The sequence below is a fragment of the Oratosquilla oratoria genome, chromosome 6 (genome assembly GCF_046742065.1).
Source record: "Oratosquilla oratoria isolate Oo_2021 chromosome 6, ASM4674206v1, whole genome shotgun sequence".
Taxonomy (NCBI): domain Eukaryota; kingdom Metazoa; phylum Arthropoda; class Malacostraca; order Stomatopoda; family Squillidae; genus Oratosquilla; species Oratosquilla oratoria.
The window spans coordinates 47087335-47114834 of NC_134782.1; the positions used below are offsets into that span (position 1 = coordinate 47087335).

General features: G+C 42.2%; 1 protein-coding gene across 2 annotated transcripts in view; it reads left to right on the top strand.

Moving 5' to 3' along the window:
* LOC143026470 (uncharacterized) overlaps nt 1–27500 on the top strand; it is a 329789-nt gene that overhangs the window by 249882 nt on the left and 52407 nt on the right. The window contains exon 2 of one of the 2 annotated variants that reach the window (XM_076186913.1): nt 16750–17472. The exons of the other annotated variant lie outside the window; for it this stretch is intronic. Within the exon in view, the coding sequence (XP_076043028.1) occupies nt 16750–17472 (723 nt within the window). The remainder of the gene's footprint in view (nt 1–16749; nt 17473–27500) is intronic. 2 annotated transcript variants of the gene reach the window in all.

The window sequence follows — 27500 nt, forward strand, 5'->3', positions numbered from 1 at the left end:
GTCGTTGTCCGCATGTGATGGTGCGTTTCATACAACCAAGAGTTCGGGGCCCATATCTGTAATGATAAGGGCCCCGTCTGTGCAGTTGCGATGTTTGTATATTTGTGCCTCCTTTCACGTCCACAAACTCATACATACATATGTGTGTATACATATATATATATATATATATATATATATCTATGTATATATATATATATTATAACTAAAATCACAGTCGAAGCAGATAAGAAAAAATGGAAACGGTGAATCAATGAATATAGATTCAGTTTCCATTTAATATTTTTTCTTCCGCTTCGACTGTAGTCTTTGTTGAATTTTATGAATGTGTTACTACATTACTTTCATCAGTTGATATATATATATATATATATATATATATATATATATATATATATATATATATATATCAAACGGTGAATCTATGAATATAGATTCAGATTCCATTTAATTTTTCCTTCCGCTTCGACTGTAGTTTTAGTTTTAATTTACAAATGTGCTACTACATTTTTCATCAGTGATAATATATATATATATATATATAATATATATATATATATATATATATATATATATCCTATACCTATGGTGACCGATGTGTCTTCACATATATTCATATATTTTCTTCGGCCGCTGTTTTTAAATTGATTGATAAAAATAATACTTATAATTTACGGACTTTGCTGTCAGCATTATGATGTTTTCGTTTTTAACGCAAATATTTTCGCTGGTATGTGTTTGTGTGTGTGAGAGAGAGAGATAGATAGATAGAGAGAGAAAGAGAGAGTGCTTGTGTGCGTGCGCGCGTATAAATTCTTGAAATTATTAACTTCGAGATATATCCCATCCGTATACAGGGTTTCCATGAAACTGAATGAAAGCGTCTGGCTTTCTGAAGGAAGAAGAAATAATTGGATCAATAAATCGAGTCCGAAACACACACACACACACACACACACACACACACACACACACACACACACACACACACACACACACACACACACACACACACACACACACACACACACACACACACACACACACACACACACGTTCGTGGTTCGAATCCTGCCCAGGGCCGAAATTATTTCGGTACCGCTGTGCCTCGGTCGTTACTCTGACTCTCGTGGGCGGGGAGTTATGTGTGTGTAGATCGGACCTACGAGCTCTGAGCTCTCTTCCAGGAGGGAAATAGCTGTCGATCACGAGTCCAACACGTGATCCAAAAGACCAAATGAATACACACACACACACACACACACACTCTGTAACACAGAATGACATATGTATGCGAAGCTAACTCGAGAATAGCTTTCACATACCATCAGGTTGATGAAGACGTGAGAAAACTTCTCTTCAGCCAGGACCTCCTGAATATGCAGCACCAGATATCGGGGTTCCTGCAAAAGAAACGATATCACCAAACTATAAAAAAGAAATAAGTACCAGTGTGTGCGTATGCGCGCGTTTGTGTTGTGTATTTGTGTGTGTGTGTTTGTGTGTGTGTGTGTGTTTGTGTGTGTGTGTGTGTGTGTGTGTGTGTGTGTGTGTGTGTGTGTGTTAAGGAAATGTGTATATCTGCCCTTTTGTATACAACCACAGTTTTTGTAATTGGTATTGGAAATTGGCATATATATATATATATATATATATATATATATATATATATATATATATATATATATATATATATATATATATATTTGCCTGGCTAGAGAGAGTATGTGCGATAACCCTGATTAGATCACACTGATCTGCTTTAACCAGAAACAAATCTGTCAAGTGTGTAAGAGAGTTGGAAGGACTACTCATGGTCTCAGATACCTCAATTCTGATCTGAGTAAGATTTGATAAGATTGAGACGTCATTTTTTGGTTACATACTGTGACGTCATGTCGATCTGTTTACATAGCGAGTGTGACGTCATGTCACTATGTTTACATGGCTAGTGTGACGTCATTTAGCTTTATTTACATGATTAATATGACGTCATGGAGCTCTGTTTACATCGCTAGTGTGACGTCATGTTGTTTTTTTTACATGACGAGTGTGACGTCATGTCGCATTGTTTACATCGCGAGTCTGGTGTTTGAAAGTATATATATATATATATATATATATATATATATATATGTATATTTGTATATTTGTATTATATATATATATATATATATATATATATATATGTGTGTGTGTGTGTGTGTGTGTGTGTGTGTGTGTGTGTGTGTGTGTTTATTGTTATTATTACAATATTATTATTATTGTTATTATTATTATTACTATAATTATAATCATTATTAATATTATTATTATTATTGTTATTATTATTATTATTATTATTATTATCATAATTATTAATATTATTATTAATATTGTTATTATTATCATTATCATCAATATGGATATTATTGTCATCATTGTTATTATTATCATTATCATCATCATCATTATTCTGAGTTTTATTTTTTCAAGTGATTTGGTTCCTGCTGTATGTAAGCGCACCCGCCATAGGTGACTATTTCAATGGCATTCCTTATCCCAGTATGATTTTTATTTTCTTATTTTTTTAACAAAACTTTCATCTTGGAAACGTAGGCACGTTTTATGTATGGCTCAGAAACTCGTAAAAGATATTGGTAAACGGACCTAACGTGATATTTTGTGTTTTCTTTCACTCCCAGCGATTCTGGTCGATGGGAATCTGACCATGGAAGGCGTTCCACACCTGGAGTCCGATTCAGACTTCCAAAAGATAAATAAATAACTGAATAAATAAATAAAAGTATCACTTTTTATTGTTAAAGATCATTCCCATCCGGACATAAGTGTATACACTCCACAATAGTTTACTGAACCATTGTTAGAATTTTTCTATTTATTTAAATATTTATTTATTATTGTTATATTTCGTTAGAACGCATATTGGCATCACTGTTGCAGTCACTGGTGGAAAAAGCCCCGCCTCCTTTCTTTCCTGACCAATTGGCTGAGGGGGAGAGGGTGGGCGTAGCTTGTTTCGCTCGAGATGACGGTAGTGTGTCTAGATTCCATATAATCAATATATATATATATATATATATATATATATATATATATATATATATATATATATATGTATATATGTATATATATAATGTATATATATGTATATACATATATATATGTATATATAATATATATACATATATATATGTATATATACATTATATATATATATATATATAATGTATATACAGTATATATGTATGTATGTATGTATACTTAACATAGTTACTTGTATATTGAAGAAATTGCAGAAATACGAAAAAGGAACAGTTAAAGCAAGAAGAAAGATGAAGAAGGTGAAGAGGAAATAGATAATAAAAAGATTAAGGAGGAGGAGGAATAGAAAAGGAAGAAGAAATAACGACGAAATTGAAGAATGAATAAAGAATGAGAAGACAAAGAAGGACAAGAGGGAGAAGGAAGTACTAATGAAGAAAGTGGAGAAGGTATGAACAAAAATAAAGAAAAAGACGAAGAAGAAAAGGAATAGATGAAGAAGAATTAATGATAGTGATGACGATGTCGTCACAAAAAGAAGAAGAAGAAGAAGAAGAAGAAGAAGAAGAAGTAGATGAAAAAGAATTAATGAAGACGACGACGACGACAACGACACTAAACCAGAACGACCCAGAAAGGATAGACGAAGTCTGAAGAGAAGGTTACCTTGTGTGTAAGAGTCGACTGTAGCAGCCGCCAGAGGGTAGGTTTGTGGAAGGAGACAGCGAGGCATAACAATAAGAGTCTCCCCCCACCCCGGCGTCCGTTATGGGACTCAAACCCAAGATGATTGAACGTAATGAATGATTAATGCTGATGAATATGGAACACAGTTTCCCCTAGCCTGCTGCCGTGAGGATCTGGCAAAACAACATCGTGGGTAACCTCCCCACATATTTTTTCTCATGCAGTAAACCTCGTACTATATGATTTATACTACTTATGACGGCGACGGTCTGTGTATGAGATTTTGTCGTTGCTTCTCCTGACTTGTATGTGTCACTCACGCAGTGAAGGTAAATGCTGAGACGGCGCAGAGGTGCCCTCCCCCCCCCCCAAGTCCTCATGACTTAGATGGACAGACATGACCTGTTTTGTAATGATGGAACAAGTTTTCTTCTTGTTCTTCTTCCTCTCTTCTTCTTCTATTCTTCACCTTCTTCTTCTTCCTATTCTTCTTTTTCTTCTTCCTCTCTTCTTCTTCTTCTCTTCACCTTCTTCTTCTTCCTATTCTTCTTCTTCTTCTTATATTTCCTATCCATCTTCCTCTTCCTCCTCCTCCTTCTCCTCCTCGTCTACCTACCCTCTTTATGACAATCCTCATCATTATCATATAACGAAGCCAGATGCAAGATAAGTAAATAAATAAGCAAATAAATAAATAAATAAACAAATGAATAAATTAAGAGATAAATACAACTTACTTAGATGTTTATCCAAATGTATTATAAAACTTCAAACTGTATTACATTCAGTCGCCCCAGCGCGGCGCGCAGTTTCATTCATTGACGAATCGGTCGGGGGAGATTTGTTTCTACCTAACTGGTGGTTAAATCTATGTCGGGAGAGCGTGTGGCCACTGTTACAAAAGAAATAAACTCTCCCACTGGGATTCGAACCCTCGCTAGAGCGGCATGCTTCTTACAAGGCGAAGACCGTACCGTCACTCCACTCCTCTCCTTTTACGAAGCAAGCCGCTCTGGCGAGGGTTCGAATCCCAGCAGGAGAGTTTATTTCCAAATGTCAAAATGACAAACACTGTTACAAAGGATTACAAAGGCGGATCATGCTGACAGGAGACCTTTTGCTAGCCTCTTCCTCTTCATACCTTCATTTTCTCTTCCTCTTCTTAATCTCTTCTTCTTCATAACTGACTCCTAAGCTTCCTTTAAAACCTTGACCACAGTTACCGCTTTCACCAGTGACCACTACCAACCTCAATTTCCACCAATGGTACAGTTACCATTATCACCAGGTCCTGCCCCCACACCACAACCTCCTCCTCCTCCTCCTCCTCCTCCTCCTCCTTATTCTAATCCTCTTCCTATTGTTTCTCTCCCTCCGTCATCCTCATCTTCTTCCCCCATCCTCCTTCTTCTCCTCCTCCTCCTCCTCCTCCTCCTTCTCCTCCTCCTCCTCCTCCTCCTCCTCCTCCTTCTCCTTTTTCTAATCCTCTTTCTATTGTTCTTTTCCCTCCGTCATCCTCATCCTCTTCCCCCATCGCCTCCTCTTCCTCCTCTCCTTCCTCCCATTCATCCCCATCCTCCTCCTCGCCCTCATCCATCTCTTCATCCTTATCCCCATCCTCATCTTCCTCCCCACTTCCTCTCCCTCCCCCTCCTCCTTCTCATCCACCTCCTCATCCCCATTCATTCTTTCCTCTTTCCAATGTACGTTAGCTTACCTACGCCGTCTTTCGATCACAGGTTGTACTTGTAATTCGTTACTTACCCCCCCCCTCTCTCTCTCTCTCTCTCTCTCTCTCTCTCTCTCTCTCTCTCTCTCTCTCTCTCTCTCTCTCTCTCTCTCTCTCTCTCTCTCTCTCTCTCTCTCTCTCTCTCTCTCTCTCTCTCTCTCTTTCTCTCTGTCTGTCTGTCTCTGTCTCTCTCGCGTGTGTGTGTGTGTGTGCTTCTCATAACCTCATCGCGCTCCGTAATAGTTCTTGGCAGCCAGTCCCCACCCCCAGCCCCACCCCCACTCCCCCGTTCTCCCTCAGGGAGCCTCTGAGACCCGAAGCGCATGCGTAATTGGCCTCTGTGGCCGTCTGGCCTGCCCCTGGCGTGTCCCTCATTGCGTGGCTGTGTCGAAGTCCCTCCTTCCCCGCTGGCGTAGTAGTTCGGTTAAGGACGCGCGTTATGGCATTGTTATGCAGGGTGCAACTCGAGCCCAGGTCAGTGGCCGGGAATACATTGGCCGGGAATTCAGTCGCGGACGCCGCGTAGCGGCCATGGGATGCTGGCAAGAGCTTGGCCAGATCTCGATGCCGGGTTAATCCAGGACATCAGCCACCTTCTCCCTCGTTATCACTCTTCCTCCTCATCATCACTCCTCCTCCTCCTCCTCTTCCTCCTCCTGTCGCCACTGCTATCGCTCCTGCCACCAACCCAACCACCGTTGTCACTGCCACCGAGCCACCGCTGCCATTGGCACCATGACAACATGACCACCACCGCTGACATCACCACTTCGACCATCCGGCACCACCACAGTCCGTCTTGAACCACAAAAGGCCCATTTAACACCACTTCGGTTACTCTCTTCGACACCACAACAAACACCTGCACCGACACCATCTAAATGGTCACCTCCACCACCCCCAACCGCCTCCGCCACCTCTTGTGTCTCCCACTAATCGCGGTTCTATGGATGTACTGCGCGTATCCTATAAGGCCATTGGCACTTGATAGGTACTACCTGTTTAGAAGGGAAGGTTAGGAAGCACAGGAATGGACAAGTAGCCTCGCTACGATCGCCCAAAGGCTCTCTTCTCTCCTCTCCTCTCCTCTCCTCTCTTACCTTCTCTTCTCTTCTCTTGTCTTCTCCTATCTCCTCTCTTCGCCTCTCCTCTCTTCTCCTTTCCTCTCTTCTACTCTCCTCTCTTCTCCTCTCCTACCCTCTCCTCTCTTACCTTCTCTTCTCTTCTTTTGTCTTCTCCTCCTATCTTCTCTCTTCTCCTCTCTTCTGCTCTCCTCTCTTCTCCTTTCCTCTCTTCTACTCTCCTCTCTTCTCCTCTCCTACCCTCTCCCCTCTTACCTTCTCTTCTCTTCTCTTGTCTCCTCCTATCTCCTCTCTTCTCCTCTCTTCTCCTCTCCTCTCTTCTCCTTTCCTCTCTTCTACTCTCCTCTCTTCTCCTCTCCTACCCTCTCCTCTCTTACCTTCTCTTCTCTTCTTTTGTCTTCTCCTATCTCCTCTCTTCTCCTCTCCTCTCTTCTCCTTTCCTCTCTTCTACTCTCCTCTCTTCTCCTCTCCTACCCTCTCCTCTCTTACCTTCTCTTCTCTTCTTTTGTCTTCTCCTATCTCCTCTCTTCTCCTCTCTTCTCCTTTCCTCTCTTCTACTTTCCTCTCCTCTCCTCTCCTACCCTCTCCTCTCTTACCTTCTCTTCTCTTCTCTTCCTTTGTCTTCTCCTCCTCTCTCCTCTCTTCTCCTCTCCTCTCTTCTGCTCTCCTCTCTTCTCCTTTCCTGTCCTCTCTTCTCTTACCCTCTCCTCTCTTACCTTCTCCTCTCTCATCCTCTTCTCTCCTACCCTGTCCTCTCTTTTCCTCCACTCCCGCACCCTCTCCTCTCCTACTTTTTCCTCTCTTTCTGGGAAATTGTTGGAAGGAGCTGTCTGGTGCGTTTCCCAGAAATAGGGCGCTTTTTCCCCAGATCCTAATGAGAAGGGACAGCTTTTCTTTCCGTAATGCTGTACGCGAAGGCTTTTGCAATCGGATCATCTATACATCTGTGTGTGTGTGTGTACTTATATATATATATATATATATATATATATATATATATATATGTGTGTGTATGTGTGTGTGTGTGTGTGTGTGTGTGTGTGTGTGTGTGTGTGTGTGCGTGCGTGTATGTATGTATGTATCTTCCATTGATTTTTTTTTTTTTTTGTTCTCATTCACTGTCGTCAGGGAAGATGAAGTTGCAGTAATTCTTCTACGACACCAGAAGACTCTACTCCTACATAAAAAAGAATGGATCCGAAGCACAGTTTCTATAGTTACCTCTATCATTCGTCATTGTAGTTGTTCAACCCCTACGGACCAGAGTCACGCAGCATTGTTTTCCAATTGGAGACTCCTCTCCATTGTGAAATAAAAAGAACGCTGGTTATTTTTCAACTTCTGCTATTCCCTCTTGATTTCTTAAGACCCCGAGGGCGGATCCGGGGGAGGAGGGGGCTTGTCCCCTCATGACGTCATAAGAAGTACATATGTATGTGTATGTGTGTAATTTTTCCGTCGCCGATTACCAGTGATTGTTTAAGGATAATGCCATGCCCAAAAAGTGGAGTTATAGAGATGGTAAAGGAATTTTTTACTTATTATTTTTATTTATTTATTTATCTATTTATTTATTTACAAGCGCCGGCTTCACCGCCATGGCTGCGCCGTTGGCACTTGGACTACGGCACTGCTCGCTTCGCTCTTGGGCGCTTCGGGCCTTGGCCTCCGACCCTTAGCTGTAATCAACAAAATCCTTGCAAACACCTTCAACACTGATAACGTGGTCGGATTTGTTCAGCCACATTACAAATTAACTTAGGAGTTTCTTGAGCCGTTTAGGCTTGTCAATAGTCGGTTTTCCACCTTTCCTACGGTTTATTACAGCAGACCATCTGTCAACTTCCCTATCAAGGATTTTCTTCTTCCTTTGGTGTTCCTTGAAGCTTCTGTCCAAATAATACATCTGGTAATTTTTTTATGACATGGAGATACCCCGTGTTTTACAAAATTCTTTGAATTTTGATTCAGTTCCTGTTTTGTCACCTTCTTGACATAGGTGACACACCTCTAGAAATGTCTGTGCCGCCTGATTTTTTTCTACCGATGTTTCAACCATTTCGTTATTGTGACACTTCATACGTAAAGGCCAACGCGTAACCAAATGTCACCATTCCTGATCAGATCATGAGAAGGAGAGAAAACTCAATGAAAATATTATTATTTATTAGTAGATTTATTTACAGTGGAGAGTACCAACCCTTTGGGCGTAGCACCCACCCAGCCGAGGGTCATTGCACTAAAGACTTCCCAGCGTGTCTCTGCAATCTAATTCAGCGAAGCCAACGCCAAGCTTCCCAGTTACATAACAAGAAATTGCTCAAGAGAATGAGTAGCCTGACCATGGCATAGGGACCCAAAATGGAAGCCGGAGGATTAGAGCGGCGTGGTGCAGAGTGGACTTGGAGCAGGAGTTCGGCGTTCAGAAAGTTTACTTACCGATGAGATTAAGATCAGAAGGAGGGCGGAGGAAATGGTGCGGCAGCGACAAGAAACCGATGGGAAAATGCCTTCTTAAAGGAGGAAGGCTAAAGCCCCCGTCACACTATCACGATGGTCATCAAATGTTGTGAATTTGAAAAGCTGCAGGAAGACTTCGTTTAATGTATTCTAGACTTCTCTAAGGACAATTCAACAATGTTTCTAATATTTGTTTAGGTTTAGATTTTCTTAGTTCGTCGTTCAGCTTCTCGGCATATAACGCAGAAGTGATTTGGAAATTCGAAAAATAAAAAATCGTAAACGAAGTCGTTTCTACTCAAACGAACTCACTTGAGTCGTGATAGTGTGACCGTGGCTTTAGGTCTGGCTGAACGGAATAAAAAGCGGTAAACAAACTTTACACTACCTGGAAGTCAAAGTACATAAGGCTAAGGTGATAACCTCGGTCGCTCCTCTGAAGTCTCTATGAAGTTTGACTAAAATCAAAATAAATGTGTACAGTCTATTGCTATGTTAACAGCGTTTAAAGGTCAAGGCGCACTGACAAAGTCTGTACGATTTGAATAGGTCCTTTGCTAGTTAACATTGAGAAGTTTGCATGAATAAAGTGACAGGTTAGCGCTGTCGTGAGAGTTAAGGTGTGGTTTGGGAGAGGCCTTTGCTCAGCAGTGAACTCAAAATGGTCAATTGACTGATCGATTGATTGATTTGCCTTCCCCCTCTCCCTAGGTTGAATAAAATCGCCTGACGGCAGACAATAAAAAGTTACAATATTTCTCTCAAAGAGATTTATCGAGATGGCTTTGGCTGCGAGAGTATGAAGGCTTCAAGGTTCGAAGCTCAAACCAGCGGTGACATTTGTATTCAGGACTTGGCTATCCCAGCACTGAAGGTGAGGTTGACAGCTGCATCAGAGTGCTACATAGTGGAAGCTGTTCATTCTCGGCCCAGCAGCTGAAATAGACAAAAATAAATAGATAAACAAATAAAATAATAATAATAATGATGATAGTAATAATGATAATATTATTGGATTGATCTCTCTGATACAATTCATATTAAACTGGATAGCCACTGGCGTTCTGGCGATCTGTGTAGCTGATGGCTCAAAGTTGCGGAAGTTTTTTTTTCTGCAGTTTTGAGCAATCGGCTACAAAGATCGTCAGAGTGCCAGCGGCCAACCAGATTAATAATGATAATGATAATGAAGATGAAAATAAATAATCCCGGAGTCCAAGGTAGGAGAGGGATCAGAGGCGGGTGAGCGACTTCTAGTACAGTACCGGACCAACTGACAAAATAAGAATGAATAAATAGATAAATAGATGAATGAATAAGTAGATAAATAGATGAATAGATTAATAAATCATGGAAATAATCATAGGTTAGCGTCTCGAATGATGATGCAGTGTCGCGACTTCACAAAACGGTTGTAACGGTTGAAATTAACGGTTGTGACGGTTAAGCCTGTAATGGTTGCAACGGTTTTAACGATTGCAACCTGAATAGACGACCAGACGGGTCAGTTCGGGACACTCGCTCTTTCCATGAATTCCTTCGCCAATGATGGAATGCCACGAAGATGAATAAAATCACCTGGCGGCAGTCAGGATAAAAATCAAAGTACCACGCGGTAGGGAAGAATGAGTAACCTCGTATAACCTCTATGCTGCGGACCATAACCACGCATCTATTTACTTGATTATGCATTCTTTCATTTATTTGTTTGATTTCATGACTCGAAAGAAAAGGGCTAATCACTTTCAGCTTTTGTTATTCCTTCGTTGCCCTTTACTACCTGTCTGATTCCACATCCTCGGTACCATAGAGTCCCCAAGAATAGACATAATAAATTGTGTTCACTTTTAAACCCACTATCGGAGAAATAATATCAGAAGTACAGGAAAACTGTATATTTCGACTACTATCTGTAGTCCTCTTCATTCTGCTGAAGAGGACCACAGATAGTAGTCGAAGTATACGGATCTCCTGTACTTCTGATATTATTCCTCCGATAGTGGGTTTAAAGTGTCCATTTACAAACGTGTTATAACATATCAGTTTCCCATAATAAGTTGTGATTAAAAGATTCGATGAAAATGCAACTAAGCGTGCTGTAGCCATAGACATCTATGGTTATTAGATAACACGACGTCGTGTCGTGGACATCACACGGCGAAAAGTCGATACGTGTGAAACGAGGCTTGGTGAACGTGCTCTCCACCTTTGTCGTCTGAATGACCAAACCTCTTGGCTATCTAAACCCCATTAGGAGCGAGGTTAAGACCAAATGAGGTTAAGATCAGGTATTGGGGGTTAATCCACACCAGACCAGGGGTTCGTCTTAGCTAAACAAAATCCGTAAATGGTGAAGAGGTCCAGGAAAGATCTTGGGAAGGAAACTGGAGGAATTGGCTCGGGAGGAGGTCTCTGCAAGATGGAGCCGAGGTCGTCGAGGGGTCATAGGCGAAGGACTAAGAGGAGGAGGAGGAGGAGGAGGAGGAGGACCAGGAAGAGGAGGAGGAGGAGGAGGAGGAGGACCAGGAAGAGGAGGAGGAGGAGGACCAGGAGGACCAGGAGGAGGAGGAGAACCAGGAGGTGGAGGAGAATAGGAGGAAGAGGAGGGGGGGAGGAGGACGAGGACTAGGAGGAAGAGGAGGGGGTGAGGAGGACGAGGACTAGGAGGAAGAGGAGGAGGAGGACGAGGAGGAGGAGGAGGAAGTGGACCAGGAGAAGGAGGAGGAGGAGAACCAGGAGGAGGAGGAGGAGGAGGAAGCCTCAGATTTCGACTCGGTGAGGACGGGAGAGGAGGGTGAGGAGGTAAATTGAGATCCAGCGCAGGATTGGAAGCTTCATTTGGAGAGGATGGCAGGTTGGAATGAGAGAGAGAGAAAGCGAGAGAGAGAGAGAGAAAGCAAGAGAGAGAGAGAAAGCGGCAATAATCAGAGCTTCTATCTATTGGTGACAATATTATACAAGAGATTTATGAAGAGTAACTGTGTAGAGGAATAGCAGATATACATTATATATATATACATATATATATATATATATATATTATATATATATAATATATATGTGTGTGTGTGTATGACGTAAGCGGAGTAGGAAACACATGAGTCTTAGGCTTGAGTTTATTCCTGACTAGTTTCGCAGGAATGGAATAAACTCAAGACTAAGAATGTCTCAATATATATATATATATATAATATATATATATATATATATATATATATATTATTCATTAATGAGAAAATGTGTAACTGGTACTTTGGGATGTCTCTAATTTCACACACACAAAAAAAAGTACAGTAAACGTATGTACTTAGAAACCTCATAATGAGAGAGAGAGAGAGAGAGAGAGAGAGAGAGAGAGAGAGAGAGAGAGAGAGAGGACTAGGGCAAGGTACGCTGAAAGGAAACCGAGGAAGAAATAACGACACGTCGGAGCATAAAGTGGATAATTGGCTTCTGTGTGTGTGTGCATCTTTTATGGGACGATCCTTGCGAAAGTAATGGTCGTATGTGTAGATGGTATTAGTGTGGTTCTCGTAGACTGGTTGTTGATATACTACTTATACTACTACCGCTACTTCGCACTCTTCTTTGTCTCTTTCGAAAAAACACAAGGCAAATAACAGAAATGAGACCAAGCGCTTTCGTCTATTCAGACATTTTCATCTTCAAAGTGTCTGAATAGACGAAAGCGCTCGGTCTTTTTTCTGTTATTTTCCTTGTGGTTTTTTAGTATAATTAGGATCACGCGTTCAAGTGATTTCTTATGCATTTCGTCTATTCAGACATTTTCATATATATAGTGTCTTATATATACGAAATCGCTCGGTCTTATTATATATATACTTTTTTGTTTTGTATATATGTATATCTCGCGTTCAAATATTTCATATATATGTATATATATATATATATATATATATATATATGTATATATATATGTATATATATATATATATATATATATATATATATATATATATATCGCTATCTTTCTTCGTATTTAATCTTCTTATCCGCATTTTTGTATTTCTTCGTTTACTTCGTCTACGATATTTTTGTCTTGTTTTTCCATTGCCACTAATACAATACTACTACTACTACTACTACTGCTACTACTATTACTACTACTACCACTACCACCTCTGCTGTGACAACTACTACCACTATTGATTTTAATATTGATAATGATAATGATAATACGAACATACATACGTAACTGCCTATATACAAACATACATGCATTGGTACATACATACACACACATACACAACACACACACACACACACACACACACACACACACACACACACACACACACACACACACACACACACACACACGAATACACATATACATACATACACACATCCATGATACTTTTATCTGTCCCCAGGAGTAAGATTATATGAAGGAGAACATAAGGCTGGACTCAGTAATGTATAACCTGGGAGGTTATGATAATAACGAGATCTTGGATAATGATAGGATTCCTGACGCGAAGCGAAAGGTAAGGCGGTATGACGCCTTATCCAACCAGCTCCGCCGCGTCGCGCCGCGCCGCGCCGCCCCAGGACCCAATAGCATGGCAACACTTGCCACCCGTTTTCTATGAGAGAGGAGAGAAGAAGAGAGAGTAGAGACGAGAGAGAGAGGAAGGTGAAGAAAGAGAGAATAGAGAAGAGAATTAGACAGAGAGAGATCGTGTTTAGGCATTAAAAAAAATCTATTGCCCAAATAGAATTACGTAAATATGTTTTTATAATGCTGTTATTCACTCTGAATATTATTGTTGCTGCTATGACAGCGCGTGCTAGCTCCCGTCTCTGTTAATTGTAGATGCATGTTTCTTATTTTCCTCTTTTCTTTTTGTGGAGGTGGCTCTGAGAAAGCAAAGGAATCAAAGAAGCTGAAAGTCAAAGTCAAAGAAAGATGCAAGAAACTTCTCAAGAGACATGCAAGCCATAAGGCGTCCCCTTCCGCATGAACCCCACGTGTCATCACTTCCCAGGTGTGACTCTCAGTTGACACTATGGAGAACCAGCACAGGAAGCTGCATGTGTTTGTACAGTTGCCTTCACTTATAAATACCACAGTGAGACAAATGTCTACTAGGGAGTGTTTACGTCTTTGGGTCGTTAATTTACGACGTGAAAGCGTCCTTTGCGACCTCGTAAACTTGGTCGTATCTTAAACGTGTGTTGTCAAGGAACAGACTTCCTTCAGATATGACTCGGTGCGCTGTAGTACTTAGGTGAGAACCCACGGTAGGAAACCCCGTCGGGAGACTTGTCGGCCAAGCCCTCTCCCGAGCTCCTGACGGATATATGAGGACGAGAGGAGGAAGACCTCTAACGGTGTGTGCCGCTGAGGCGACCACGTGCGTCGAACTGGCGCTCGGGTCCGGGTGAGAGCTCAAAGGTCCTTTCGTTGCCTTTTGATCCGGATTTCGCCTCGTGCTTTCAGATAGTAGTATTTCTTCTGCAATTACACTTGGCCCTTGTGTCCACAGTCATTGGTTACAGTCTGTTACGGTGCCCGTGTGAACAGCATATTCATTTTATCATGGTTTGTTTATTTCTCTCTGCTTCTTATTCTACTATTTTTCGTCCTGGTTTTCCTCGTTTCTCCCGTTCACCTCGCATGCTGGGACTTCCGTATATCTGCCCCCGAGGCCTCTACCTCGTCCGTTCCCGGGCCTCCTCCACTTTCTCTCTATCCGCGGACCTTTCGTGGCCCGGTCGCGGCGGGAAATTGCCGCTCGCCCGTCCCCCAGCTCTCCTGCTTGCCTGCGTCCTCACCCCGTTGCGTGGCAGTATCATGTGCACATTAAGGAGGACCTGCCCTGCTCCTGGCAAACCCCAGCCCCACCGTCCCCCTCCTTTTTTTATTTTTTTATTCTTTTTTCCTGCGGAGTCCCCGTTTTCTCACCGTTGCCCTCATGCTTAGATTTGAGATCTGGTTTACCAATAGAGTGGTTAACAAATGGAACTGGTTTACCAATAGAGTGGTTAACAAATGGAACCGTCCCACACCTTTTTTTTTCTTTTTTTATTCTTTTTTTCCTGCGGAGTCCCCGTTTTCTCAGCGTTGCCCTCTTGCTTAGATTTGAGATCTGGTTTACCAATAGAGCGGTTAACAAATGGAACTGGTTTACCAATAGAGTGGTTAACAAATGGAACTGGTTTACCAATACAGTGGTTAACGAATGGAACTGGTTTACCAATAGAGTGGTTACCAAATGGAACTGGTTTACCAATAGAGTGGTTCACAAATGGAACTGGTTTACCAATAGAGGGGTTAACAAATGGAACTGGTTTACCAATAGAGTGGTTAACAAATGGAACTGGTTTACCAATAGAGTGGTTAACAAATGGAACTGGTTTACCAATAGAGTGGTTCACAAATGGAACTGGTTTACCAATAGAGTGGTTAACAAATGGAACTGGTTTACCAATAGAGTGGTTAACAAATGGAATAGACTTAGTAACCATGTAGTGAGCGTTGAAACCATTGGTTATACTAAAATAAGGCTAGATATCATTATGGATGGGGATGATAGGTGGTAATGGACATGGAACTGGCTAGTGTAGGCCTTATGGTCTCTTGCAGTCTCTTCCATTCTTATGTTTTTATGTTGAACAGTATTAGGTCTTACGCAGTACGTTTCATAGTATTCTTGAGCCTTTACAGACCGCCTTAGCTTGGTGGATGGTATTGGTATTTTGTCTGGAATAACCAGCGCTTCTGCCCATGAGGACAACGTCGAGCCGAGAGTCACAGTTCGCTGCCACCAAAATGTATTAGGGTGGCTTTCAATGAAACCATAAGTTCAATTGTTTCAAGTAAATATTTCACAGCAGCAACAACGTGCGTACACTTAGGAAGCGATAACAAGACTGGCGTAGGGACGCTAAGATTCGTGGGAAAACATACATGAATCGCATGGTTCGATTACAAAAAATGCACACGCAAATATACAATGGCAACAATAAAACCAATATGCACAATAAATACACAATAATACTACAAGTACGTATGTACAACACACAGGGAATATGTCACTATTACAGATGGAAGAGAGAGTGGAGCTTTAAAGTAATCCGTGTTCGTTTCTGAATAGAGACGAATCCTGATGCATACACGAATGATGCGTGCCTCTGGTCCGTAGGGGGTTCTCGGAGATCTTTATGAGCTCGGGGATCGCGTAAGGCATTACCAGTTCGGTCATTCTTAGAGTTCTTTTCGCCACCACCGTCACCGTCACCACCAACATCATCATCTTCATCACCAACAACAGTATCACCATCATCATCATCATCACCGCCACCAACGTCACCATCATCACCAACATCACCATTATCGCCATCACCACCATTATCGTCGTCATCACCAGCAACATTAATGATTCACTAGTTTTATTTTACTATGACTTCTACTAATAGTCACCTTCATTGGTACCATCAAGCGATGATGGAGTAGAAAATCAACCAAGTCTTTTGGTTTAGTGCGACATCAGTATGATCTTCATGATTATTACCATTCTTGTCTGTTGCTGTTGATATTATTTCAATTTGTTTCACAGAACATTTGGTCTGGAGATCTTTTCTGGGGTGAGTTTGGGGTTGTTTACTTCCCGCACGGGAATGATCCTGGCCCCGGACGCTCATCAGAATTCGAATAAGTTCTTCACTCCGTAAGGTCGTTCCTCCCACGTGTCTAACATCCCTTTTCGCCCTTCATTGCAGACGAGCTTCAACTTCCGCGGAAGGACCGGGACGGGGACGGCGATGAGGAGGAAGAGGAAGGCGAGGACGGGGACGGTTCGGCCTCGCACGAGAACCACACACGGACCTCGTCCTCGTCCTCGTACGCTAACAAGGAGAACCAAGGTGGTCACTATCACCATCACCCCCACCATCACCACCCGTACCACCACCAGCACTATAATCAGCGCGGCTTCCACCATCACCACCACCGGCCTCCCTTCCACCAGCCCTACCCGTACCGAAGAGGAGCGAACCACTACTACATCGACAAGAGGTACGAGGGACGAGGACCGTCGTACCCCCGAGGCAGTCGGAGCAGTAGCAGCGACGGAGGTGACAAGGACAAGAGCCACGTAGAGGGAAAACCCTACAGGTACCAGGAGAAGCCTTACTACCAGGAGAAGTTCTACGGACCCCCACGACCCTTCAGAGACTACTACGGCCCCGAAGGCCGCCGCAGACCCTTCCGGCCGATGGGAAGGCCCTCGTCCTTCCCCCGGTCATGGGAGTCCTGGCACTCGAGGTCGTCCTCCGGTTGGGGACAGGAGAATGGTGGAGGAGGAGGTGGTGGCACGCAGCAGTCGCAGGAGGAGGAGTTCGAGCATGAGTGTGAATGTGAAGGTGACACTTGCTTTTGTGGGATCGAATCTGAAGGAGGGTCCAAGTCTTCGCGACCCGTCCGCACCGTGGTCATCAACAACGGTACGTAGGCGTTCTTGTCGAAGTAGTGCTAGGTCTCATTGAAATAGAATTAGTCCTCTGACTGTATAGATATACATACAAACAAACAAACAAGCAAATACGAAAATGCACACATTCTCACACATACACACACACGTTCACACACACACACACACACACACACACACACACACACACACACACACACATACATACATACATACATACATACATACACCACATACATACACACACATACATACACACACATACATACACATACATACATACATACACATACATACACACACATACATACATACACATACATACATACATACACATACACACACACACACACACACACACACACACACACACACACACACACACACACACACACACACACACACACACACACACACACACACACACACACACACACACAGACACACACATCCTTTTAGTAAGTACTATTACTCATGTATTCATATCTACTGTATGTCCTAATTATCTTCCAAGGACCTTTTCTGTTCTTTTCTTTTAGTTAATTTTTTTTTTACATCACGATGAGAAACAGTCTTCAAGAGCTGTGCTTCTTGTTTCATCTCTGCCCTCAAAAATGCTTCTTCTCGAAGAACCAACAGTCCAGATGTCCTAAGCAAGAATGACTCATCCTTTTAGTCATAATAATAATGATAATAGTAATAATGATGATAATGATGATAATAATAATAATTATTAATAAAGGGCCATTTACACGGTCATACAGTTTGACAGACCCGGTTTGTCAGACAAGTGTTTGAAGTGATGTTTGACCGTGTGAATGGGGGTATTTGGTCGTTTGACAACCAAATACCCTATTCACACGGTCAAACATCACTTCAAACCGGGTCTGTCAAACCGTTTGGCCGTCTAAATGCCCCTTAATAATAATAATGTTGATAATAATAATAATAATAATGATAATAATAATAATAATGTTAATGATGATAATAATAATAATAATAATAATAAAAAAACAAGAAGAAGAAGAAGAGGGAAAACAATCAAAGCTGATAGAGGTCTTAACCCCGGCCCGGAAACCGACTGCCAGCCCCTCTGTGTTGCACCTCCATGTATAGGTGAAGGTATTAACAAGATCTGAAAACGAGTGTCGGGTGACATGATTCTCTCCGATGTCCGCCTCACGCATCGACGCTACTCACAGTTTCCATACCGATACGATGGGGGATTTAATATTTTCTAGAACTGAAACTAGTTTTACCTTAAACCGATATGGTCGACCAAACGTTTGAGCTGTGGTCTTGCTAGACGCACCAGATAGAATCTATTTCTTTTGATACGGTGCCCCACGAGCATTTGTCCTCTGAATTACTGTTTTCTCAGTACCTGTCCTCTTCTCTTTACTCTTTAATTTCCTCTACAACCTCTCTGTGGACTGCTTTGTGGGCTTTGCAGTCCTAGGCTAATATCGCGGCTCCAAATGTGCCCGTGTTATTCTGTAGTCGTTTTTCTCAAAACATAATTCCTAATTAATTTTTGTTTATTTATTTATTTATTTTTCGAAAATGTGACTTGAGACACATGTATGACTGGTCCTTGCATTTGTGTGTGTGTGTGTGTGTGTGTGTGTGTGTGTGTGTGTGTGTGTGTGTGTGTGTGTGTGTGTGTGTGTGTGTGTGTGTGTGTGTGTGTGTGTGTGTGTGTGTGTGTGTGTGTGTGTGTGTGTGTGTGTGTGTGTGTGTGTGTGTGTGTGTGTGGTGTTTATCTTCTTACGCAAAAAATGAACACACCAAACGTGTCCCAGAACTTGTTATGTAATAGGCCACACACGCGAACATGTACAATGTACCTTTATCAGGTCAGACTCATTCCCACTACACATTCTGCCTAAGTAGGAGATCATGTGGTACCTCGGGGTGGAGACTTATGCACATTTTTTCCTCATACGCGCCCTCACGTGCTCACGAGAGTCTGCATACGTTGCAAGCAGCCTCTGCGCGCACGTATGCATTTGTCGTGCGCAGAAATCACCGTGAACTTCTCCACTTGACTCGTGACGTACAAGACGTGCTTCAACTGACGTTTGTACATGCGTGACCGCATCGTCCCTTATGTACACTCAAAATCCACGTGTGATCGTTTGGAACCCTCATTATGATTTGATATGCTAACACGTACATTTTTTTTTAGAGAGAATGTTACTTATGTTTTGGTTTGTTCATGCTGGCGCAGATTTTTGTTTCCTTTCAAATATCGAAGCTACCCTCTCCCTCTCCCCCCCTCCCCCTCTCTCCCTCTCCCTCTCCCTCTCTCTCTCTCTCTCCCTCTCTCTCTCTCTCTCTCTCTCTCTCTCTCTCTCTCTCTCTCTCTCTCTCTCTCTCTCTCTCTCTCTCTCTCTCTCTCTCTCTCTCTCTCTCTCTCTCTCTAAATATGTAGAAAATTAATTAAAATACAAATAAAAACAAAAAAGTGTGAGTGTGCGTAAGTCACTTGTTTATCATCTAGAACGGAAATTTGATATAGGAGTGTATATATGTGTGTGTGTGCGTGTGCGTGTGCGTGTGCGTGTGGTCTCGAGAGGCCACATCTGCAATATGCAGATTAGTTTTAGTTTTCGTCGCTGGGGACATGGAGTGGCTCAAGGTTTTACAAATATGAGAACGCTTGCATATTTAAAATTACCTTTTTTTTCGAACAACGTGGGCATTAGAGATGACTAAATGGGAGGACATTTTACAATGGTTGATGCTGGGCTCTGTCCCTGTTATTATTTATTTTCTTTTGTTCATTTTTATTTCTTTTTGGACGCGGTTTATTACGTATATTGGATGACTAAGGGTGAGAGGCTGCACGTGATGGACCTCGGAGAGAATCGGCTCCCTCGTTGGTCTTCCAGTACCATGAACACACTCGCCCCTGTATGGAGTGTGCAACCCCGAAGGGTTGTCACTCTGTCTCGAAATTGGGTCTAAGATCTCTCTGTATCAGTTTATCTCTGCTCTTATTGGCGTAGAGAGACCTGACAACCGGTGACTGATCCCACCTTCTTACCACCTTCAGCCTGTGTGACGTAGAAACAGTCCCACAGTAAATACAGTCTGATGCTTCTTCCTGGAGAGCCCAAGGACCGTTGATGGTGACTGTGGGGCTCCGGGTTTCCATTCAGCGAAATTTACAAATGCAAACATTGTGTAATACTACGTTTATTTGTCTTAACGAGTACGCGTGAGTAGTACATGTGTTAAGGTGTTCTCATGTGTACTGTACATTCATATGTACTCTTTCAAGTGTACTTACAGTTCCTCGCACCACGGTCCTGTCTGTTTGTCTGTACACTGAGAGTATGCAGCCTTCGTTCATGAACACTTGTTCATATTTTAACTGTTCATGCGGGAACAGATGACAGAACAGATGTGAACACGTGTACCAACCGAGCGGACGCGTCTGTACTTTTACAAAGGGATTACAAAGGCGGAGCATGCCGACAGGAGACCTTTTGGTCCGTATCTAGGTCGGATGCGAAAAAAATCATAATAATAATAAATGAACAAATAAAAACTATAATAATGTAAATAACAAATAAAATACATAGATAAACGCATAGGTATAGTTAAATAATAAACAAACAGGTAAATAGTAAATAATAATGAATTGACATATAACTAATATAAATGAGAATCAAACAGACAAATGATAACAAAACAAGAACAAATAATGTAAAATAAATGATAATCATTACGGTATCTTGCTTAGGTGTTTATCTAAATGATTCTTACAAAGGATTACAAAGGCGGAGCATGCCGACAGGAGACCTTTTGATCCATATCTAGGTCGGATGCGAAAAAAAATAATATTAATAATAAAATAATAAATAAAAACTATAATAATGTAAATAACAAATAGAATACATAAATAAATGCATAGGTATAGTTAAATGATAAACAAACAGGTAAATAGTAAATAATAATAAATTGACATATAACTAATAATAAATGAAAATCAGACAGACAAATGATAACAAAACAAAAACAAATAATATAAGATAGATTATAATCATTACAGCATTTAATTAGGTATTTATCTAAATGATTCTTAAAGCTTCGAACTGAACTACATTGCACTACCTGTGCAGGAAGTTTATTCCATTCATTATCTACACGGTTGGCAAAGTTGTTTCTACCTACTTCCAAATTGAATCTATTTCCGGACAGTTTGTGTATGCATTCAAAATATAACACACTCACTCACTCACTCCGCTGTCCTTCGGGCCCCTTGGTGATCCATAACCGCTTCTGAAGCGTCTCGTCACGTCCTTCTATCCTGTGCCACCACCACCACCTTCCATTCTCTTTGTTCTATTCTGCATATCTCCACATCTTCTTCAACTCATCTCCTCCAGTCTTTTCTAGGTCGTCCAAGTGGTCGTCTTCCACGCACTCCACTATTGAGCACCTTTGTCACGTTTGGTATAACGACCTTTTCAATGCTTGTAACAACGTATATATGTTTACATGTGTTCTTGACGCGTGACCTCCCCAGCATCAAACAATGTGTATTAAATTATTTTGTTTGAATAGACAATAAACAAAGGCCAAATGCCCGTAAGTGAAGTAGTGAAATGTTGATCCCAGGCTTTGATATTGATACCTTAACTCAGTAAAGGTTATTTTCTTTTTATTATAAACACTTATTAGACTAGCATATTTCAAACGCGCTTCCGTGTGCGTGCGCACACACACACACATACACACACACACACACACACACACACACACACACACACACACACACACACACGACTCGATGGCGCAGTGGTAGTGATCGCGGCCGCCACTACGGTGGTCCGAGTTCGATTCCCGCCATGGGCTGAAATGATTTCAGTACCGCTTCGCGAGCCGTTACTCCATCTCTTGTGGGCGGGGAATTGGGTATGTGTCAGGTCACAGCTTACCCATAGATTGGTCATACATGAGCTCAGAGCTCTCATCTGGACGGATAGTAGCTGTTGATTACGAGCCCAACACGTGACCCAAGACCATGGTGAATTACACGCACACACACACACACACACACACACACACACACACACACACACACACACACACACACACACACACACACACACACACACACACACACACACACACACAAACAAACAAACAAACACCGTAATATTGTAGGAGAAAGTATCTTTGTCTACAGCGAGGAGTAGGAGGAGGAGGAGAAGGAAGAGGAGAAGGAGGAGGAAGAGGAGGAGGAGGTGCAGGAGGAGGAGGAGAAGGAAGAGGAGAAGGAGGAGGAAGAGGAGGAGGAAGAAGGCACGAACGGGTGGGTCAGGACTGTCGAAAGGGACATGACCAGCCTGCAAAGCCTCTTCGGTGCGCTGACCTGCTGTGGAGCTTTGGCAAATGACAAACAATTTTCATCAACTGGGGTGTCGGAATCCGGCCTGAACGGCCTCTCCTTGGATCCAAACCCCACGTCCATCCGGGTAATAAAATCGCCTGGCGGCACGACAAAGTCTCTGAAAGTATGTCACCATGGGACCCCGTGTGTTGAGGATGTAATTCGTTGACCTTACTCGGGGAATCTGGAAAATACCGATCATGTCAGAAAGACATACGGGTGATACTTGGTTGATTTTGAAATCACGGGAAAGATGATTAATTATTTTGAAAAATAGAATTTCGACAATCTCACTCAAACTCATTATCCGCCGGGTTTTTTTTAGGCCGATGAACGGGTCGCCTCCCCGCTTGGCCAAGGCTGTACGGGACCAACATGAGTTCAACACTGTATTCACTGGGCTACCGATGTTAATTGACAATGACCTCGTAAGGGAAGGTGGGCAGATGAGGTCATTGTCGGTCACATACCTAATGGACCGGAGGCTGATTTGTACGGAAATCATCTTAATCTGTCAGCACACGCCCCGCCCATCCCGGATGACGTAGATCTAAAAGACCCCCGTGATTGGGTGCAGAAAAATCACGTTATCCAATCACGACACTTTTTATTATCCGGGCGGAGGGCCGGAATGGGGATTAGTTTAATTAACTTTGATTCCAGTGGAGACGATAATTTTGGACAACTTGGTTCCTTTTCTTCATTCTATACTTTAATTCCTTTGCCAATGGCGAATTTTGAGGCTATGGGTGCTCCTAAGATTTCTAAGCCTTCCTTGGGTATGTAATCCCTATTTTAATTATAACGAGTCTTCCTTGGGCATGTAATCCCTATTTTAAATATAAAGAGCCTTCCTTGGGTATGTAATTCCTATTTTAAGTACAAGAGATCTTCTTTGGGTATGTAATCCCTATTTTAAGTATCAAGAGCCTTCCTTGGGTATGTAATCCCTATTTTAAGTATAAAGAGCCTTCCTTGGGTATGTAATCCCTATTTTAAGTATAAAGAGGCCTTCCTTGGGTATGTAATCCCTATTTTAAGTATAAAGAGCCCTTCCTTGGATATATAATCCCTATTTTAAGTATAAAGAGCCTTCCTTGGGTATGTAATCCCTATTTTAAGTATAGTCTTCCTTGGGGTATGTAATCCCTGTTTTAAGTACAAAGAAAGAACATGTAGGTGAGGCACCCTTTAAAAACGAAAGTTTTATGTTTGTAGTACGAAGGCAAACAGGAGGAACTTCGGTAAAACTGTAGTCAAGAAAACACGAACAAGCATCGTTGTTTACATCCTGATCGGAAGCGCGTAGGGCTTTGAGGGTTTTCTTTGCGCTTAAGAAAAGAGGATTTATCATATTTGAGGAGCTGAAACGGGGAAGAAATTGTGGTGGATCAAAAATAAACTTGGCACAATCTGAGTGTGGATAGAAGAACACATCACTTCGTGGGCGGAAAGAATTAGACAAGAAATACCTAATGCTGGAGAAATTACACATTCATGGGAAGTATCGAAAGCCGAAGCGTATCATTACAAAGAAGTGTTTTGTTAGGTAAGTGCTAAAAGGAGACACACTTTTGTCAAGAATTAAATTCGGATCACAAACCACGACAAAGGATGTAATTAATAGAATTTAGACACTGGCAGGTGAGGGCAAGTTTCAGAACGTTTAGGTGGGGAGAAGTGATACTGAGGAAGAACGAGTGAAAATAAAGGAACTCGACAATGAAACCAAAGAAAAGAACGACAAAAAGATGAAACAGAAGACACACGAGTTTCTTAGGAGTTTCAGATCAGAAACCGATTTTTTTTTTTATCCAAAAGAGAACAGAAGAAACCAGTCTAAGAAAAAGGAAAAGAAAGTAAAAAGTGTCAAAAAGGGGATTTCCATTCGGCCAGGTTAGAAATCAGCGAATGCATGATGGTACATACATACACACATACATACCTCGGTGGCGCGGTTGGTAGAGTCCCCGACCGTCAATACGGCGGTCCGGGTTCGAATCCTGCCCAGGGCTGAAATAATTTCAGTATCGATGCGCTTCGAGTCGTTACTCCAACTCTCGTGGGCGGGGAGTTGGGTGTGTGTGTGTGTGCGTGTAAGGTCACAGCATTACCCATAGATCGGTCATACGAGCTCTGAGCTCTCTTCCGGGAGGGAAATAGCTGTCGATCACGAGTCCAGCACGTGATCCAAAGACCAAGGTGAATACGCATACATATATCAAACGCTTTTCCCCCTTATGAGGCAGGTAGCCAAAAAGCAAAGGCATAGAAACCCCTCCCACCCATTTCATCCCTATCACACTCCACTCCCCTCCACCCTCTTCCCTCCCTCTTATCTTGGCACCTCCTGGATGACGGTAAATGAGGGTAAATAATCATATTTTCCACTTGGATAGGGACTTTCCTCAAATCGGTGATGATCTCCAATTGGGGAATAAGAAATATAGTCATGAAATGTGACAAAAAAAGCAAAAAAGAAAGTGGGGAAGTCGCGATGGTGACAAGGCGACAAGTAAAAAAAAAAAAAAAAAAACGTTTATCTGATCCACACGAACGATTTTTTACATCATCAACGGCGACACACTTTGATTTCTGTTCTGGCTGGGTAAAGTGAATATACGGATCTGAGGGTCATTGGTATATTGAGACCCTTGTGATAAAGTAAATATATATATTTAAGGAAAATATATTAATAAAAGAAGCACCACTGTCGCCATCTCGTCGTTTTCGTCGGTGTGTGTGTGTGTGTTTGTATGCCTGTGTGTATGTGTGTGTGTGTGCGTGTGTGCATGTGTGTGCGTGTGTGTGTATGCCTGTGTATATGTGTGTGCGCGTGTGTGTGTATGTGTACGTGCGTGTGTGTATGTGCGTGTGTGTGTGTGTGTGTATGCCTGTGTATGTGTGTGTGCGCGTGTGTGTGTATGTGTACGTGCGTGTGTGTATGTGTGTGCGTGTGTGTGTATGCCTGTGTATGTGTGTGTGCGCGTGTGTGTGTATGTGTACGTGCGTGTGTGTATGTGCGTGTATGTGTGTGTGTATGCCTGTGTGTATGTGTGTGTGTGTGTGTGTGTGTGTGTGTGTGTGTGTGCATGTGTGTGTGTGTGTGATTGATCCTTGGTCTTTGGATCACGCGCTGTACTCGTGAACGACAGCTATTTCCCTCCCGAAAGAGAGCTCAGAGCTCGTATGACCGATCTGTGGGTAATGCTGTGACCTTACACACACACACACACACACACACCCAACTCCCTGCCCATGAGAGTTGGAGTAACGACTCGAAGCGCAGCAATACTGAAATTATTTCAGCCCTGGGCAGGATTCGAACCCGGACCGTCGTAGTGACAGTCAGGGACTCCACGTGCGTGCGTGCGTGTGTGTGTATGTGTGAGTGTGTGTGTGTGTGTGTGTGTGTGTGTGTGTGTGTGTGTGTGTGTGTGTGTGTGTGTGTGTGTGTGTGTGTGTGTGTGTGTACGTGCGTATGTGTCTGCGCGCGCATGTATGTGCCAGCGTATTCGTCCCAGTATGTCGTTGGCTAAGAGGAAGGAAAGGAAAATATTTTCCCGGACTCTAATTATCCCTTAATTGGCGCGGAAATTAAAACCCGGAAAAGGGTCGAGAGCTTTTCTTAATGAGTCCTATAGAATTCCCATGATGAATGCAAGAATGATAGAGCCAAAGACTGAGGAAACGGCAAAGATGAGGACCAATCCTCTCTTTTTTTTCTCTCTCTGAAGAAGAGAAGAGTGGGGGACGTGTTTCCCCTTTATGTTATCCACGCAGACTCCTCCGAAAGGTCTGACTAGGGCATCAACCTCAAATTGGAACTTGATTGTTACCTTTATTGCTCTTTTCTGCCACTCGTTCCATGGGTGATAATCGTCTCAATGCCCCTTTCCAGGATTGACCGAAATTGTCAACCTCTGAAGCCCATTTTCTCAAGTGGTATTCTTTGTTTCTAGTCGGCCATTGGTATTCGAAGAGACATTCACGCACTTGTTTTTATACTTCATTTATTTTCGTACATGTAGCTTCAAAGACCCTTAAGGTATACGTGGGTACACAAGTTTTCCAGTGTTTTGCCAACATATAACGATATTAGTTTTAATTCTAATTGAAAAAATGTAGATATATTCTGTCAATGAGTTTGGGTGACAAGGAAACATTGCAGCGTTTTTGTTACCACTGCTTGTGTGAGAGAAAATGTAGAGAAGCTTTTGTGCTCGACTGTACCATGTTGATATACAAAGAACCCGGACTTTGACTTGTGCTGACACATAGTGTATCGTCAGTCAGTCGAGGATTTCCTCATTCGATGGGAAAAAATTTCGTCTGGGTTGGAAGAAAGACGTGATATCCAATACTCAAGACGAACATCACTTTTTATTACGAACAATAATATAAGAATGGAAGAGACTGCAAGAGACCATGAGGCCTACACTAGACAGTTTCGTGTCCCTTATTACCTGTCATCCGCATCCATAAAGTTATTTAATCTTTTCAAAGGATTACAAAGGATTACAAAGGCGGAGCATGCCGACAGGAGACCTTTTGATCCATATCTAGGTCGGATGCGAAAAAAAAATCATAATAATAAAATAATAAATAAAAACTATAATAATGTAAATAACAAATAA